This window comes from Lucilia sericata, unplaced genomic scaffold (assembly GCF_015586225.1).
Source record: "Lucilia sericata isolate MDLA Ls3-8-SP2 unplaced genomic scaffold, ASM1558622v1 Contig001036F_arrow, whole genome shotgun sequence".
In the NCBI taxonomy this organism is placed as follows: domain Eukaryota; kingdom Metazoa; phylum Arthropoda; class Insecta; order Diptera; family Calliphoridae; genus Lucilia; species Lucilia sericata.
In genome coordinates, this window is record NW_023995017.1 from 45,595 (window position 1) to 65,937 (window position 20,343).

Sequence of the window (20,343 nt, forward strand, 5' to 3'; positions counted from 1 at the left end):
GTTTACATACTTTAGCTGCAAATAAGTAGTAGTAGCATGTTTATATTTATTTATTTATTTGTTACAGTACGTTGTTTGTATCTATATAATTGTTTTGTATTTACTTAAATTTTGTTGTGTGTTTGTTCACTCAATAATTCACTTGAGCATAAACAATAAAAAAAGACATTCATTCAGGCAAACCTCATTAATCAGGCTGATGAACGGTGAACAGTGGGTTCAATGGTAAAAAATAATCTTTTAAGAACTGCATATAAAATTCAAATTTAAAAGATCGCATATTCTAGCCCGCAGATAACTGAGGAGAACTAGAACAGAACTAGAACTAACTGCAACAGAATTGAACAAAACAAGAGCAGAACTAGAATACAACTAGAACAGATCAGGAAGCGAACAAGAGCAGAACTAAAATAGAACTAGAATAGAACTAAAAAAGAAGTAGAACAGAACTAGAACAGAACTAGAACAGAACTAGAACAGAACTAGAACAGAACTAGAACAGAACTAGAACAGAACTAGAACAGAACTAGAACAGAACTAGAACAGAAATAAAACAGAACTAGAACAGAACTAGAACAGAACTAGAACAGAACTAGAACAGAACTAGAACAGAACTAGAACAGAACTAGAACTAGAGCAGAACTTGAACTAGAACAGAACTAGAACAGAACTAGAACAGAACTAGAACAGAACTAGAACAGAACTGGAACAGAACTAGAACAGAACTAGAACAGAACTAGAACAGAACTAGAACAGAACTAGAACTTGAACAGAACTTGAACAGAACTAGAACTTGAACAGACCTAAAACAGAACTAGAACAGAACTAGAACAGAACTAGAACAGAACTAGAACAGAACTAGAACAGAACAGAACTAGAACAGAACTAGAACAGAACTAGAACTGAACTAGAACTGAACTAGAACTGAACTAGAACTGAACTAGAACTGAACTGAACTAGAAATGAACTAGAACTGAACTAGAACAGAACTATAACAGAACTAGAATAGAACTAGAATAGAACTAGAACAGAACTAGAACTGAACTAGAACTGAACTAGAACTGAACTAGAACTGAACTAGAACTGAACTAGAACTGAACTAGAACTGAACTAGAAACTGAACTAGAACTGAACTAGAACTGAACTAGAACTGAACTAGAACTGAACTGGAACTGAACTAGAACTGAACTAGAACTGAACTAGAACTGAACTAGAACTGAACTAGAACTGAGCTAGAACTGAACTAGAACTAAACTAGAACTGAATTAGAACTGAACTAGAACTTATCTAGAATTTAACTAGAAATGAACTAGAACTGAACTAGAACTGAACTAGAACTGAACTAGAACTGAACTAGAACTGAACTAGAACTGAACTAGAACTGAACTAGAACTGAACTAGAACTGAACTAGAACTAAACTAGAACTGAACTAGAACTGAACTAGAACTGAACTAGAACTGAACTAGAACTGAACTAGAACTGAACTAGAACTGAACTAGAACTGAACTAGAACTGAACTAGAACTGAACTAGAACTGAACTAAAGGAACTAGAACTGAACTAGAACGGACTAGAACTGAACTAGAACTGAACTAGAACTGAACTAGAACTGAACTAGAACTGACTAGAACTGAACTAGAACTGAACTAGAACGACTAGAACTGAACTAGATACTAACTCCCTAGAACTGAACTAGACTGAACTGGAACTGAACTAGAACTGAACTAGAACTGAACTAGAACTGAACTAGAACTGAACAGAACTGAACTAGAACTGAACTAGAACTGAACTAGAACGGAACTAGAACTGAACTAGAACTGACTAGAACTGAACTAGACTGAACTAGAACTGAACTAGAACTGACTAGAACTGAACTAGAACTGAACTAGAACTGAACTAGAACTGAACTAGAACTGACTAGAACTGACTAGAACTGAACTAGAACTGAACTAGAACTGAACTAGAACTGAACTATAACTGAACTAGAACTGAACTAGAACTGACTAGAACTGAACTAGAACTGAACTAGAACTGAACTAGAACTGAACTAGAACTGAACTAGAACTGAACTAGACTGAACTAGAACTGAACTAGAACTGACTAGAACTGAACTAGAACTGAACTAGAACTGAACTAAATGAACTAACTGAACTAGAACTGAACTAGAACGGACTAGAACTGAACTAGAACTGAACTAGAACTGAACTAGAACGAACTAGAACTGAACGACTGAACTAGACTGAACTAGAACTGAAACGAGAACTGAACTAGAACTGAACTAGACGACTAGAACTGAACTAACTGAACTGAACTGACTAGACTGACTAGAACTGAACTAGAACTGAACTAGAACTGAACTAGAACTGAACTAGAACTGAACTAGAACTGAACTAGAACTGAACTAGAACTGAACTAGAACTGAACTAGAACTGAACTAGAACTGAACTAGAACTGAACTAGAACTGAACTAGAACTGAACTAGAACTGAACTAGAACTGAACTAGAACTGAACTAGAAACTGAACTAGAACTGAACTAGAACTGAACTAGAACTGAACTAGAAACTGAACTAGAACTGAACTAGAACTGAACTAGAACTGAACTAGAACTGAAACTAGAACTGAACTAGAAACTGAACTAGAACTGAACTAGAACTGAACTAGAACTGAACTAGAACTGAACTAGAACTGAACTAGAACTGAACTAGAAATGAACTAGAACTGAACTAGAACTGAACTAGAACTGAACTAGAACTGAACTAGAACTGAACTAGAACTGAACTAGAACTGAACTAGAACTGAACTAGAACTGAACTAGAACTAGAACTGAACTAGAACTGAACTAGAACTGAACTAGAACTGAACTAGAACTGAACTAGAACTGAACGAGAACTGAACTAGAACTGAACTAGAACTGAACTAGAACCTGAACTAGAACTGAACTAGAACTGAACTAGAACTGAACTAGAACTGACCTAGAACTGAACTAGAACTGACTAGAACTGAACTAGAACTGAACAAGAACTGAACTAGAACTGACTTAGAACTAAACTAGAACTGAATTAGAACTGAATTAGAACTGAACTAGAACTGAACTAGAACTTATCTAGAATTTAATTAGAACTGAACTAGAAGTTACTAGAAGTGAACTAGAACTCGTTCTGAAATACGAAAGAACTTTAGTTAATGATATTTTTATATTTTTTTTCGCTACTGAGATTTTCAAATTTTTTTTCTTAAACGTCCCACTGTTATAGTGTGGTTCATCAGTAAATAACATTTGTAGCAATTTTATTCAGATCATACGTTATTACATACTAACTACATAGTAGTAAATATTTGTATAGACAATTTAAAAATAATTAAGATTAAAAAGTTTGCAATTTTAGTTAGATAGAAAATACACCTGATGTTATAGCTGTTAATAAAAATTGAAAATAATTTAATAACATTTCAATAGGTTTCTTATTTTATTTACAATTTTTCTATATAAATGTCAGTTGTATATGGCGACACTTTGATTTGAAACAGACATTCATACCATTATTAAACATATAGTATATAGTATAACTGTCGGTCATTTCTAGGACGGAGTGTATGATCTCATCTAAGATTGCTAGAGAAATGAAATATTATGTGAAAAAAACGCGATACGATACAAAATATTGAATGTCAATGCAAGTGTTATTAATAGGTCTTTATAAAATTTAGTTTTTAAAAAATATTAAACTACAATAAGATTTGCCGCTAGATTTAAATTTATTTCAAAAAGTAATAGTTGTTCGGTGGCTTACAATGTTTTAATAAATCTGTTTAAACTTTCCAAGAAATTTTTCTTAGTTTGCAGGTGAAAAGACTTTAAAAACAAACTATTAAAGAAATTAATGCTCACTAGTTTTTTTTTGTTTCTTTACAAATAGAAAGTCAAGTCAACTTTATCATTTTTATCGTTTAACATTTAATGGGAACCACCCACCCGCACTTGGTGTTTTCAAACCAGATGGATTTTAATTTACATATTTTGCTTTTTAGCTGAAAAACAAACTTGTCTGCTATTTGTATAAATAATGAAATTCTAGATAAATGTTGAGAAAAAAAACTATTAAATAAAATATATTATTAGCTTCAAACAGCGGTGAGAGAAGACGGCAAATAACGTTAACCGCACTTTACAGATGTTATTGAAATATTTATTTAACTCTAGACATTATTGAAAAATCAATATTAGTTTCTTTACATAAATAGTTAGAAAAACAAATAAGCTGCTTAAAGGTAATATGAACCATAAGCAATAAATTGATTTTTTTATCTTAAATATGAATACAAATCAAGAGACAAAAATATCTTGAAATATTTCATGTGTATTTAAAAATCTGAAATACAGGTCTTTTGTGTGTTAAAAATAGAGATTTTTCAGGGTCTTATTATAATTTTAAAAACAAAAAAATCAATAGTACAATTCCGATAGTTCTAACTAAAGTGACTAGAACTGAACAAAACTGAACTGGAATGAACTAGAACTGAACTAGAACTGAACTAGAACTGAACTAAACTGAACTAAACTGAACTAGAACTGAACTAGAAATGAACTTGAACTGAACTAGAAACTGAACTAGAACTGAACTGAAGAACTGAACTAGACATGAACTAGAACTGAAACTAGAACTGAACTAGAACTGAACTAGAACTGAACTAGAACTGAACTAGAAACTGAACTAGAACTGAACTAGAACTGAACTAGAACTGAACTAGAACTGAACTAGAACTGAACTAGAACTGAACTAGACTGACTAACTGAACTAGAACTGAACTAGAACTGAACTAGAACTGAACTAGAACTGAACTAGAACTGAACTAGAACTGACTAGAACTGAACTAGAACTGAACTAGAACTGAACTAGAACTGAACTAGAACTGAACTAGAACTGAACTAGAACTGAACTAGAACTGAACTAGAACTGAACTAGAACTGAACTAGAACTGAACTAGAACTGAAACTAGAACTGAACTAGAACTGAACTAGAACTGAACTAGAACTGAACTAGAACTGAACTAGAACTGAACTAGAACTGAACTAGAACTGAACTAGAACTGAACTAAACCTGAACTAGAACTGAACTAGAACTGAACTAGAACTGAACTAGAACTGAACTAGAACTGAACTAGAACTGAACTAGAACTGAACTAGAACTGAACTAGAACTGAACTAGAACTGAACTAGAACTGAACTAGAACTGAACTAGAACTGAACTAGAACTGAACTAGAACTGAACTAGAACTGAACTAGAACTGAACTAGAACTGAACTAGAACTGAACTAGAACTGAACTAGAACTGAACTAGAACTGAACTAGAACTGACTAGAACTGAACTAGAACTGAACTAGAACTGAACTAGAACTGAACTAGAACTGAACTAGAACTGACTAGAACTGAACTAGAACTGAACTAGAACTGAACTAGAACTGAACTAGAACTGAACTAGAACTGAACTAGAACTGAACTAGAACTGAACTAGAACTGAACTAGAACTGAAACTAGAACTGAACTAGAACTGAACTAGAACTGAACTAGAACTGACTAGAACTGAACTAGAACTGAACTAGAACTGAAACTAGAACTGAACTAGAACTGAACTAGAACTGAACTAGAACTGAACTAGAACTGAACTAGAACTGAACTAGAACTGAACTAGAACTGAACTAGAACTGAACTAGAACTGACTAGAACTGAACTAAACTGAACTAGAACTAGAACTGACTAGAACTGAACTAGAACTAACTATAACTAACTAAACTGAACTAGAACTGAAACTAACTACTAACTAACTAACTAACTAACTAACTACTAACTAACTAACTAACTAACTAACTAACTAACTAACTAACTAACTAACTAACTAACTAACTAACTAACTAACTAACTAACTAACTAACTACTAACTAACTAACTAACTAACTACTAACTAACTAACTAACTAACTAACTAACTAACTACTAACTAACTAACTAACTAACTAACTAACTAACTAACTAACTAACTAACTAACTAACTAACTAACTAACTAACTAACTAACTAACTAACTAACTAACTAACTAACTAACTAACTAACTAACTAACTAACTAACTAACTAACTAACTAACTAACTAACTACTAACTAACTAACTAACTAACTAACTAACTAACTAACTAACTAACTAACTAACTAACTAACTAACTAACTAACTAACTAACTAACTAACTAACTAACTAACTAACTAACTAACTAACTAACTAACTAACTAACTAACTACTAACTAACTAACTAACTAACTAACTAACTAACTAACTAACTAACTAACTAACTAACTAACTAACTAACTAACTACTAACTAACTAACTAACTAACTAACTACTAACTAACTAACTAACTAACTACTAACTAACTAACTTACTAACTAACTAACTAACTAACTAACTAACTAACCTAACTAACTACTAACTAACTAACTAACTAACTAACTAACTTACTACTACTAACTAACTAACTAACTAACTAACTATCTAACTAACTAACTAACTGACTCACTAACCAACTATCTATCTATCTATCTATCTATCTATCTATCTATCTATCTATCTATCTATCTATCTATCTATCTATCTATCTATCTATCTATCTATCTATCTATCTATCTATCTATCTATCTATCTATCTATCTATCTATCTAACTTAAAAACGAACTAATTTAATAACTAATTTTTAATGAATCTAATAAGTAGATTTCCAAAAATAAATAAGTATCGAGGCCATTATCTTAAAAAGGATCAAATGCTTTGAATAAATTTTAAGTTTTATTGATTTTTACTAGATTTTAAAATAAAAATTCAAATCTATTTATGCTACTTCGAGATAAAAATTCGTTACAAATAAGAAAATTAACTAATTAAGGTGAAGGATTTGTATAGTTCTTCGGAACGAAACAAAGCGTAGAAATATGAATAAACTGCATGACACACCCAAAATATGCAAGCAGTTATAAGTTTACTTTGCAAAAACTGTCACATACACTCATCATATATAGGTTATATCTTATACAATTCCTACTCAATTACTTCATTATATCAAACAACGATATTAAATTTTGTGAAAATCAAATTTAAACAAATTATAATCAATAATAATGGTTACACACGTTTCTTCCATTTCGAACATTTAAAAACACAACTTTAAATGAAATTGAGGTCTACATAAAGACAAGACAAACTTTTTTTTTAAACACCAACTCATTTGCCATAAATGATTTAAATAGTTGAAACTGATTTTAATGCTTTTATTTATTTTTTTTTTTGCTAAAACTTATTTAAAATTCACACGCGAATTTTTGGTAGTGAGTTTTTTTGTTTTTGTTGGCGTTTAGGTTTGGGGTTTGTTTAATTTGTGCTATTGTAGACAATAAATAATGATGTTGTCTTGTGTGTACAAATATATAAATAATTAAGAAATCGTATAGCAACAATAACAACTGCTAAAATAAAACAAATAAAAATGTTTAATTTGTTAATGATTGAACTCATGCAAAACTCCAAAAATGTATTTTATTGATAAATTAAGTGATTGATTAACAATTAAATAGATTTTGGAAATTGAGTTGATAATAATAAAATTGTTTATGCACTTTTCAAGAAATCTAGAATTTTGAAGTAAACTATTAGAATTTTATTGTTGTTGTACAATTCCGGCAGTTCTTAACTGAGGGGAGAGATTTGGTTGTTACAAAAATCTCCTCCAGCTACTTGTATAGTCCCTCGGTAAGATCTATTTCTTTTATCCGAATCTCCTCTATATGACCTATTCTAGTAACTAATCTATAGAGTAACTTACTGACTAATCTATCGATTAGCCAATGGATCGATAAGTCTATGAGCTAGTCTGTGGACTAGTTTACTAACCAGCCTTCTGACTAGCCCACTGATTATTTTTTTGGTTAGTCTATGTACTAGTCTATTGAAGATTCTACTGACTAGTCTGTGGACTAGTCCATGAACTAATCTATCAATTAGCCAATGGACTAGTCTATGAGCTAGTCTTTCTTCTTGTCTGTGGACTAGTTTACTGACTAGCCCATTGATTATTCAGATGATTAGTCTATGGACTAGTCTATTGCAGATTCGACTGACTGGTCTGTGGACTAGTCCATGAACTAGTCTATGAAGTAATCTATGGACTAGTTTATTGGCGAGTCGACTGTCTAGTCTACTGACTGGTCTATTAAGTAGTTCAGTGATTATTCTATTGACTAGTCAATAAACAAGTCTACGGACTAGTCTATTGACTAGTCTATGGAGAGGTCTATGGACTAAGATATGGACTAATATACAATAGACTTATGGATCCACAGTTCCCACCTGAAGGTCTTTAAAAGTAAAAACAACTTTCGACCTCCTACAGATTTCATAACCTTTGGGAGAGTATAGATCGGAAAGTTTCGACGATATGATTTGATAATCTTTAGTCTATTAGGGCTTTGGTAGTTACGATATGAATTTGTTTATTTCGGACACGTTGTTGCCGAATGTTATTTACAGCTATAGTTGTTGCCGATCGGATACTCGTTGTAGTAATTTTGTAATGGTTGGGTTCAAAGCTGCCTGTGAATTGAGTCGCTTCAATTGTCTTGAGAAAATTCGTGGATTCAATGGATTCATAACACAGAATTCAATAGACATCCTTCATGTCTAATTCTTTAAGACCAAAATAAACCTTAGACCAAAATGGACCTTAAGTATTGCTCTCGAAAAATTTCTCAAATATAAAAATTTTAAAGATTTTTTGTTTTCATTTGAATAAGGTAACCCATGCAGCTTTACTTGGGTCCAAGTTAATCTCTTTATAAAAATACCTGTAAGAAGAAAAGCAAGATAGGGAAAGGTAAGTGAGAGAATAGAAACAACAGAGAGAAGTGACGAAGCCGTTGAGGAGAACAATTAGGCCTAATTGCCATGGAGTAAAAAGACGGGACTGTAAAGATTACGTCCTGATTAGTGGGAATATCGAAATCCACACCAATTCCGACAAATTTATGAAAGTCGTTGCAATTGGATATTCGACAATTCGTAAAGATCGCCGAAGTAGGCCGATCCAAGCGTTCGAATTCGTTTTCCGAACTTTAACCTCACTTACCGGGTATGAGACATTAGGACCCTTGCAAAATCGTTTATTTTTACATAAAGATCTGGCAACTCGTTTCGTTTTGGCCTAGCTGTCTAAGGAGGGAAAGAGTTTTTGCCGAATTTAGAAAAATTTTGTATTAGAAACTTCAGGGATTAGTCCCAGTAACAGTACAACTCTCCGAACGTGGCTTTTTAAAGTTCGATGTGACAGTTTAGATTAAAATAAAGATCTGGCAACTAGTTTCGTTTTGGCCTAATTGTCTAGGGAGTGAAAAGAGTTTTTGGCAGATTTTGAAAAATTTTGTATTAAAAACTTCAGTTCCTAATACCGATAAGAATACTACTCTCCAAAGGAACCTTCTAAAGTTCGATAAGACAATCCTGCGGTTAAACATTTTTTTTGTAAATTTTAAAATTATTTAAACAAATAATTTCTATCAAATCAAATTGATCGAGTGAGAAAAATATTTAATTGAATGTAATTTGATTTAAACGAACATTTTCTATTTATTTTTTATTTAGAATCTTTAAAGAAATCGATATATGTGTGACCAAAAGTCATTTTCATTCATGCGTAGATACTAGTACAGTGTTAAATATTTGCTTAAGAGCAGCAAACCATAAACAAGAGAAATAGAAAATTTTAAAATGCTAAGAAATAACAAGTGGCAACATCAAAAGGTTGGCTTTAAAGTTTTGGTCCTACGAGCTGAAATATATTTTAAAATTATCGTTTTTTTATTAAAATAAATCGTTATATCTAAAAATCGTTTGTTTTTATTAACAAAATACAATTTATATATCATCTTAAACTAATCAAAAGAAAAAGAGGATATTTTTGGTCCTTCGAACCCAAATAAGGTTTTGAATGAAAAGCAAAGTTGTATGTTAATGTAGAGTTATATCAATGATCTTAATTCAAAAACTTTCAAGTTAAGTTCGTAAATTTTGATACAAATTTATGATAATATTCTTCTTTTCAAGATTATCTCTTAAATATGGTTGCACTTCTTCAGTTTCAAACCCTAAGAAATCGCGTTTCTAAACAACTGCCAGGCACTGTATTGTAAATCATTTTTTTATTATTTATTACGAATACATATTTTGATATGAAACCCAATAAAACAACTTTAATTTATTCGCAGAGTTTCATGTCGTTATAGAAATATTGTCAAATGTATAAAACTCATAACCTAAATCCAAAAAGTAGACAAGGGTGCGGCTTAGTAATGACTTGGCCTTCTTATGGATTGAATGCCATTTTTTTTTTAACTTGTTTTCTGTTCTGTTCTCTTTTTTCATTTTTGTTCTATAGTTTAGTGCTCTTATACATGAAATGTTTAAATGTTTGATACCAAAATGGTTTTATGTTGTTTTTGGCCAGTGGGGCCAGGCTATATCATATATAGTATTGACCATGCATTTCGTGCATGTTTTACCTTTTTTTTTTGTCAGGGAGTAGCTGTGGGAGGAATTAACTTTTTGTTTTTCCTCTTTTGACTTTTGCTTTAAGTTTTTATCAAAAAAAAAAAGTTTTTTTTTTAATAATAATAACACGCATTCATTCTAAATTCTATTATTAAATATTTTAACATTTTATGCGGTTTTTAATATGAAATTCCATTCCTTATCTGTTTTTTAGTTTAGCAAATTTTTTTTTGCCTTAAATATTACAAATAATTTGCTTTATAAAGTATAGTTAGTTGCTAATAATAACTTATGTATAAATAAAACAATTAATTAGTTTTGAACTTTAACCTTAATATAGGTAATTTTCTAAATGTCTATCATTTAAACCTAGTCGTTATTAATCAAATAGATTAAGTTTTATATATTCAAGAGTAAAGTTTTATAAATAGATATTGTACCATTAAAAGTTAGGGGTAAACAGACAAATATCATTATCGAAATTTATCCCCAGGGTATAGAGAGATTCCAAATAATTAGTTGCAAAAAAAATACACAAATCATTTACAAAATTAGGAAATATTTCGGCTATTGTTGAATCTTATATACCCATTATCAAAGTGTATGCTGTATCTTAATGTTAATTACGAAAGGTGGTGCTATTTATAGACTTTATGGAGTTTAATGGAGGGCCTGATTCAGTTATGCACGGGGTACTACCTAATTTCAATATTTTCCAAAAGGAATCAGCTTTTATGTTACAAATATGCTACTAAATTCGGACTTGATAACAACCCTTAGAAAACAGAGATGGTACTTTCCACAAGGTAAGATTTAGATATGAAAGTTTCTAATTGAAAGGTTAAGAAAGGCCTCCACTGTTATGTCAAAGCCTTATTGATCAAACATGGGAACTTAAACCACAACTGATGGGATATTGGTTATACAAAGTCATAGTCAGAACGATTCTGACACATCTGATCTGCTATATCAAAACATTATTGAACTAACATGGGAACTTAAACCATGACTGTTTGGATAAAGGTTATACAAAGCCATAGTCAGAACGATACTGGATTATGGATCTATTGGTAGCCTATAATAACCACACGCAACCAGGCATTATATATTGAGAGGGTAAATACAGTTGTTGTGTTGTGTTTGATAGGGTTACATCGATCCACCGGTACTAAGGCAATGTGTAGGATTCTGGAAATAGAACCACTTCACCTAAAGAATTAGTGACACATGGAATTCTTCGCTTACGGAAGGATTACCAAACACCCCAGATCTGTAAGGATATCAGTCATCTTGCCTATAGACAACTGGGAGAAAATGCACTACAATGATATTGAGGTATATACAGACGACTATAAGAAAGAAAATGGAAGAAGTAGCGGTATCTTTTGTTTAACAGGGTCACATAGATCCGCCGGTACTGATGCAATATCTAGGATTCCGGGAATGGATCCACTTTACCTAAAAAATAAGCCTTTAGAGCACAAATCAGACTCAACCAGAATGGACAGATAAAAATTAGTGATTAAGGGAATTCTTCGTTTACAGAAGGATTACCATGCAGCCCAGAGCTATTGGGATAGCAGTCATCCCGCCTAGAGTATACGCCACAATGGTATTGAGATATATACAGATGTCTGTAAGTAAATGGAACCGGTATCGATATCTTTTGTGAAAAAATACTGTATGAAAGGAAGCCTACAGAACAGTTTATAGCCTGATGAATATATACGATAATGGAGGCACTGGTACCGGACAATTATAACCCTCTGAGGTCTCACTAAGGATCAGCTGTTGGTCTTGTGCATTACACACATAATTTTGTGGTCCTCTCTCAATCTAAATCTTTCCAAAAAGTAATTTTTGTCGAATTATATTTTAATGCCATTAATTTTGAACGATTTATATATAAACCGATTTTAAGCCAGAATTTTTATATGGGATCAATCAAGTTCCGAAAATTTTAGTTCATATAAAACTAGTTTCTGTACGATTTCATTCAAATACTTTTATTTTTAAGTCAGTTATGAGACATAAATTTATTTTCTGATATGGATCACTTATGGGTAATTGAAACAATTATGGACCGATCCCCATTAAATTTACCAGACTAGTTCACATTGTATTTCATCGCTAAAGACAGTTTCGAAAGTGAAAGTCATTTTTTGAAGAGGATTTTATATGTCTGAGGTAAATTTGGGACCGATCCTTACAAAATTTGCTAGAGAAATTTTGGTTTCTATAAAACTTATTTTCTATAATTTCATAACTATACGAGTATTTTGAAGTTAGTTATGAGCGTTAAAGTGATTTTCTGAAGGAATCCTTATATAATGAATGGGGTCAATTATGGACCGATCCTATAAAACTCGTTCATATTGAATTTCATCGCTAGTATGATATTATAGAGCCAGTTGTGAGCATTAAAATAATTTTCTGAAGAGGACTTTTTCTGGGGAGTGGGGTTAAGTATGGACCGATTCTCACAAACTTTGGTAAAGTTATTTTGGTTTCCATTAAACTTGTTTTGTATAATTTCATAACTATATGAGTATTTTTAAGCTAGTTATGAGCTTTAAAGTGATTTTCTGAAAGGGTCCAATGGATAGGGTTAATTATGGACCGATCTTTATAAAATTTGGTAGAGATTTTTGTTGCTATAAAACACGTTTATGCCGAATTCCGTCTATATACTGAAATATTTAAGTCATTAAGAGCGTTAAAGTAATTTTCTGAGGAGGACCCCATTAGGGGTTCAATTATGGACCGATCCTGATAAAATTTAGTAAAGTGATTTTGATTCCCATAACATGGTCTATGGGTATTTTATCTAATTTTATAACTATGAGGATATTTTTAGTCTCATTATGAGCCTTAAATTGATTTTCTAAAAGGGACCTTATATGGGGAATAGAATCAATTATAGACCGTTCTTTGTAAAGTTGACAGTTTGACCTTTCAGATGACATAACAGATTTTATGAATAAAGGTACGTCCTAGCTGTTATAGCGCCTTAAATATGGCCACAAAAGGGGTTTTTCCAAACCTAATGACAAGATATTTGGGAAATCTGATATGATGGACCAATTCTGATGCCTGTTTCAAATACCCAGTTACTCGTTCCATTAGGAAAGTATATTTTGGTCTCTTTTTGTTTCGTCTTGTTAAAAATTGCGACCTGTAGTTCGATTATAACATTAACATAGACGGACAGTCAACTCATAATGGGTATAGAACCTTTATTTCCATGCGTTACATATATCTACACAAACCCATAATACCCTTCCCATTTTAGTGATATAGGATATAACCTTGCAAAATAAGTACTTATATAATAGATTCTAAATCTGTCATTACCTAATTGTTGCTTCGTGATATACATGAAATGTTAATGACATTTCAGAGATTGTTATAAGTTTTAGTTAATTAATAATGCTTGAATCTAAATTGGTACCCAGAACTTGGTATTTATATAACAAATGTTTAAGATCTCATTAGTATTATAATATATTTCTATAATTTTCTTAATGCTTAAAACATTAAAATAAAACTTTTTTTTTTTTGTTTTTAAACAAAATTGTCCAGTTGCATCACAAATTATAGTGAGATCACCACAAGTTGTAGTATAAAATATATATATATTGTACAACAATATAATATTTATTAGTTTTTTTTTTTTTTTTTGAAGACCTCTAACTAACAGTAGTCACTCTGCTCACTGTCACAATCAACATCAAAATTATTTTCAAACCATAAAATTCATTATCATGACAACAAGTACATACTACTAGTAATAGACCCTGTGGTTGTACAATGTTTGTTGTATTCGCACAAGTGCTCACTCGTACTGCTAATAAGTAAGTGGTATAATAATGATTTGAATTTTATTTATTGAAACGCTAAACTGCTAAGTGGCCATCATCAATGACGGGGAAGAAAACAAACAAAAACTAAATAAAACCAAAAACCAAATTGTTGTTGTTATAAATTACAACAATATACAAAAAGTAAATAAAAATATTTTGTTGGTTTATATATAAAAAAACATCGGATGTAGATGTATTCATATATAGTATTTGTTTATTTTATTATCTCACACCGGCATCCAGTTATAAATAAAATAATAATAAAATTAACAGCAAAACGGTCTGGCCGCACACATTAAAAATGGAAATTAAATACAAAATTATTCAGCAAGTCTGTGTAGTATTTGAAAAATCGAAACTGGGTACAAAAAAATGATGTCATTTTTGGGTATTTTTTTCATTTTGCTTTTTTTATATTTCACCTTTTACCATTTTTTTTTTTTTTTTGAATTTTTTTACCAAGAAACTGCGTAAAATATCGATCATTTGTTAGGTTTAAAGGAGAATGTTACAACATTAAGCAAAAACCAAGCCTTCATCATCCCCTTATAAAGACTTTTCTATTTTCTTTTCTTTTTTCGTTTCATTCATGGTTGAGGAATAGGTTTGCAGCAGGCATGGTAAAGTGATATTTTAAAAGAAAGCTAACTCTTATCCAAAAGAGAATAAAGAAATTATTTTCTGTCTATTGACTAGTATACAGACTAGTCTAGGGGTCTATTGACTAGTCTACGGACTAGACTATTGATTAGTCAATGTAATACTCTATTGACTAGTCTATTTACTTGTTTATGGACTTCACTATTGATTAGTCTATGGCCAAGACTATTGACTAGTCAATGAAATAGTCTATTGACTAGTCTAACGACTTGTCCATGGACTAGTCTTTGGATTGGAATATTGACAATTTTATGGATTCGACTATTGACTAGACTATGGACTTGAATATTAACTAGTCAATGGACTATATTATAGACTAGTCCTTGATCTAGTATACACGCTAGTCTTAGACTAGCATATTGACTTGTCTATGAACTAGTCTATTGATTAGTATTATTATTGATTAGTCTATGCTAGTTGACTATACTAGACTATTGACTAGTCTATAAACTAGGCTATTGACTAGTCTATGGACTAGACTATTGACATGCCAATGAAATATTCTATTGACTAGACTATCAACTTGTCTATAGACTGGCCTTTGGGCTAGACTATTAACTAGTCTTTGGATACTATTGCCTAGTCTATGAATTAGTCAATGGACTGCCCTCTTGAAAAGTCAATTGACTATTCTATTGTCTAGACTATGGACTTGACTATCGACTTGTCTATGAACAAGTCTATGAACTAGACTATTGTCTAGTATATTGAATAGTCTATGGACTAGTCTATTGAGTTGAAAGTCAATAATTTATTGACTTTTATATGGAATAGACTATTAAGTAGTCTATGAACTGGACTACTGACTAGTGTATGGACTAGTCAGTGGACATGACTATTGACTTGTCTATGGATTAGCCTACGAATAAGTCTATGGACTAATCTATTTACAAGTCTATGGACTAATCTATTTACAAGTCTACGAACTGGTATATTCACTAGTCTATGGACTAGTCTATTGACTATGTTTATGGATAGTTTATTGACTAGTATATAAACTGGTATATGGACTAGTATATTGGCTAGTCTCTTGGCTAGTCTATGGACTAATCTATGGACCAGTCTATTGACTAGTCTATAGACTAGTCCATTGACTAGTCCACGAACTGGTCTATTACTAGACTATCGACCAGTCTATGGATTAGTCTATTGATAGTATTATAATATTATATAGTATATAAACCGGTCTATGGACTAGTCTAACGACTATACTCTTGACTGGTCTATGGACTAGTACAATTACCAGTCTCTTGACTGATGACTAGTCTATGGACTGGTCTATTGGGTAGTCTATGGACTAGTCCACGAACTGGTCTATTGACTAAACTATCGACCAGTCTATGGATTAGTCTATTGACTAGTATATAAACTGGTTATGTACTAGTCTAACTACTGGCCTATTGGCTAGTCTATGGAGTATATTGACTGGTCTACTGACTAGTCAATAAAACTGGTAAACTTTTTTTAACCTGCGGTCCAGCTTAAGGGCAAACATTTTGGGAAATAGTATATTAAAATTAACTAAATATTCGTATTCGATATGAACATCAGCAAATTATATTTAGGGACCATTCTAATATACATAACGTTCATTGTCAAAAAAAAGTACAATAATACTAAACTTTCCATCCCCGGATTTTGACACATGTGCAAGTATGTAGTTAATGCAAGTATAAAGTTAGATAAATTTGTGGGCAAAATGATTAATGTCTACTACAAGTTGTATTTTTGTTTTTCATTTTCTTTTTACCTCTTTTCTCCTTGATGTGCGTATCATATTGAGAGTTACTGCGTGCAAATTGTATTGCTGCCATTGTGGATTGGATTTCTTGATATTCGTTGGCGGACGTCTGAGACGTCGTCGTAGTACTTTGTTGTTGTTGTGTCTGAGTCGGAGTCAGAGACTTATGCAAAGTACTGGTAGTACTGCTAGAGGCACTTACAGTGCCGCCAGCTTTCGTTGGAGTTATTGCTGATGTTGCTACACTTGCACTTGCCGGTATTACCGAAGAGCCAGTTGGTACAATCACAATACTACTGGCTGTAGCACCTTCGGTGTCGGAATCGTCACTTTGCGTTTCGCGTAATTTATCCGTTTTATAGCCGAGTTCACCAGTACCGTGACCGAGACCGTCGCGACCATAACCCACTATTTCAAGACGTTTTCTTAAAGCTTCATGCTCTGGTGGTGGTGACGTTTCGTTTTCTAGTTTCGTTAGCTTGTGCGTAGCCGTTGTTGTTTTTGTTACCGATTTACCAATCCTAGAGGAGACCGTGGGGGATGTTGGGGACGGGGGCAAGCCAGTAATAGTTTGTTTTGTTACAAATCTATGCGATTCTTCTGGAGACGTAGAACCTTGCGATTGTATCGTTTTCGAAATACTGATATTTTTCACAGAAGTTTCATCGCTTTCCAATGATTCACGTTGCTGACGGGACGTTGTTGTTATTTTCGTGGTAGTCTTGGTAGTGTAGGCAGCTGTAGAGGAGGAGGACGTAGAAGAGGTATTGGTATAGTGTTGTTGCGTTTGCCATGGCATTTGTTCATGTTTGGTTTCCAGGCTTACCGTACGACGTTTAGGGTGGTTGCTAGTTGTGCCAACAATAATGTCAATGTTAGGGGGTGTTTCTAGAGTAACGGTTTCGCCGCCAGCAGTAGTCTTAAAGTGACGTTCACTTGTTACTTTATAATCAGTTACATCGAAGGAATCATCGGTACTATACATATCCATTTGTTCCTGTTCGTTTTCCAATTTTATAAGTATCCTTCGACCTCCAGCGGTCATATCTACCGAACGCGAAGGGGTAGTGGCTCTCATTTCACGCTGAGGAGAAGCACGTGGTGAGAAGTAACCCTCACCATGACGAAAGATTTTCTCCTCATGCTTACGACCATCACTAGTCATAGAGGAGGTGACTATGGTTTTTACTCCATCGGCCGATATAACTTCCCGAACGGTTTTTTCGCCCTCCAAGAATCTAGCCGAGGCCAATTTACCATCCACGGCTGTGGGATTTGGTGAAGTGGAATGTCTTTTTGTGGTGCGTAAAGTAACATTGAAAGGTGATGCTTGTTGTAATTCCTCTGGAGTGGCAGGATTTCTGCGATAACGCTGAGTTGTGCGTAATGTTACATTAAACGGACTTTTGGGGGAATGTTCTTCTAATTCAATGCGTCCTGTTACCGCTCCCGGTGAAATTTTACTGGTGGTCTTGAGGGTAACATTAAAAGGACTAGCAGTGTGTTCTTCATGTATTTCCACTTTACGGGCAGGCGATAGAGGTGTGGCCCTTAATTGGATCTGCTGAAAAGCCAATTTGGCAGCCTCAGCTTCAGCCAGACCACGTTTACGTTCTTCCCGTAAACGTTTTTCAATCTCATAAACATCTATATCAAAAGGATTATCCGAATCAATATTTATATCAATATCCGTGGCATCAGTAGAGCTGCGTATGCTCTCCTGGCTCATATGTTCCGCTGATCTTTTTATACCACCCATCTCACCCGAGTGCCAGGCCTTTTCATAAATGGCCACTTTTTGCTTTAAACGTAAAGGTGTGGTAGGTGTCTTAGGTCTTCCCAGGGTATCAAAACCTTCTTCCATCAAATACTCATGGGAACTGGAAGTAGTTGTCCTAATAGTTTTCGTTATGGTGCGGGATATAGTAGACGATGTCTCTTGCATCGAGTCATCATACACAAATCCTGTATTGCTTGCTTCTTCAATGGTCTCAAAATCCTGCTGCATTTGGCCTTGGCTAACATATGGTTGAGTATCATCTGCAGTCGATGACGTTTCAACAGCTGTTTGCCCTAAACGACGTTTGCGCACTGCCGGTATGGGTCGCTTGGCCTCACCCACCCCCATTATTGGTGGTGGCGGGTCTTCTTCATGTCTCTCATCTGTTGTCTTATCCATGGTCGTCTAGCATTTACTCCACGTTTTATTCACACTCAATCAATACACTGGCTCATACACTACACATCCAAACAACATGCCTCCACTCTAGAGAAAAGTAATCGGAACAAAAATTGATTTTTCCTCTAGGATGTATCGTATCGTATACACTTTAAGCTACGAATGCCGGCAAAAGTACACACACGAACCGCTAGTACTATTAATTTCGGTAGTACACTTTTTTTCTAATTGGAACAGATATTTTTATTAAATCTTTAACTTTATTAAACCACTTTAACTATTTGCTTTTTACACAATTCCTTTTTTCTCTAATTAGGTACTTTTTTTAGGATTTCTATTACTTTTTTTCTATTATCCATAAAATGCAAGTGTAGTCTTTATATTTTAATAACCCAATTTTAAACTGGTTTTTTTCACTTCAACTACTTTATTTTTCACTCCTTTTTTAAGGCCTCATTAGGGCAATTTTTTTAAATTTTGTTATTTTATAACAAATGCTAATGCTTTTCAAATACAATTAATAAAAATCATCTTTTACACATTATGTATTTTTTTGCTTTTTCTCATCTCTTTTCAAAACAACGTTCTAACTCGTTGGTTGAATATATATTTTTTATAGTTTCAATTTATTTTTTTTTTCCAATCCGTTGCGGCTGAAAGCCGTTTCGTTACTGAATCAATTTTGAGTCGAACTTATTGTACATACCTTGAGTGCGCAGTTATTTTTCAATAGACAAAAACAAAACAAATACAGTTTTTGTTTGTGTTAAAAATGCTATAGTAAAGTAGTAGAGATAGTAGTAGTGACAAAACAGGGTGTGAGAGTAAATTGCGTAGCTTGAGAGTAAACGTATTTTGGTGGTAGCGGTGCTAAGTTAACTCTTTATTACGCTCTATCAGGTATGGAAATTGAAGTGGTTTAGTACTTTTTGTTATAAAAAAAATACTTCGGTACCCTAAGACACTTTTGGATATTTTTTTCCACTATAGTCTAGTCTATAGTCTAGTTTATAGTCTAGTCTATAGTCTAGTCTATAGTCTAGTCTATAGTCTAGTCTATAGTCTAGTCTATAGTCTAGTCTATAGTCTAGTCAATAGTCTAGTCTGTAGTCTAGTCTATAGTCTAGTCTGTAGTCTAGTCTATAGTCTAGTCTATACCCTAGTCTAAAGTTTAGTCTAGTCTATAGTCTAGTCTATATTCTAGTCTATAGTCTAGTCTATAGTCTAGTCTATAGTCTAGTCTATAGTCTAGTCTATAGTCTAGTCTATAGTCTAGTCTATAGTCTAGTATATAGTCTAGTCTATAGTCTAGTATATAGTC

General features: G+C 32.9%; 1 protein-coding gene across 1 annotated transcript in view; it reads right to left on the bottom strand.

Moving 5' to 3' along the window:
• LOC119609688 (nesprin-1-like) overlaps window positions 1-19,696 on the bottom strand; it is a gene marked incomplete at its 3' end in the record, with an annotated part of 65,277 nt that extends 45,581 nt beyond the window's left edge. The window contains exon 1 of the mRNA XM_037964561.1: window positions 16,853-19,696. Coding sequence (XP_037820489.1) covers window positions 16,853-19,022 — 2,170 coding nt within the window. The remainder of the gene's footprint in view (window positions 1-16,852) is intronic.
• Window positions 19,697-20,343: the final 647 nt, after the last annotated feature.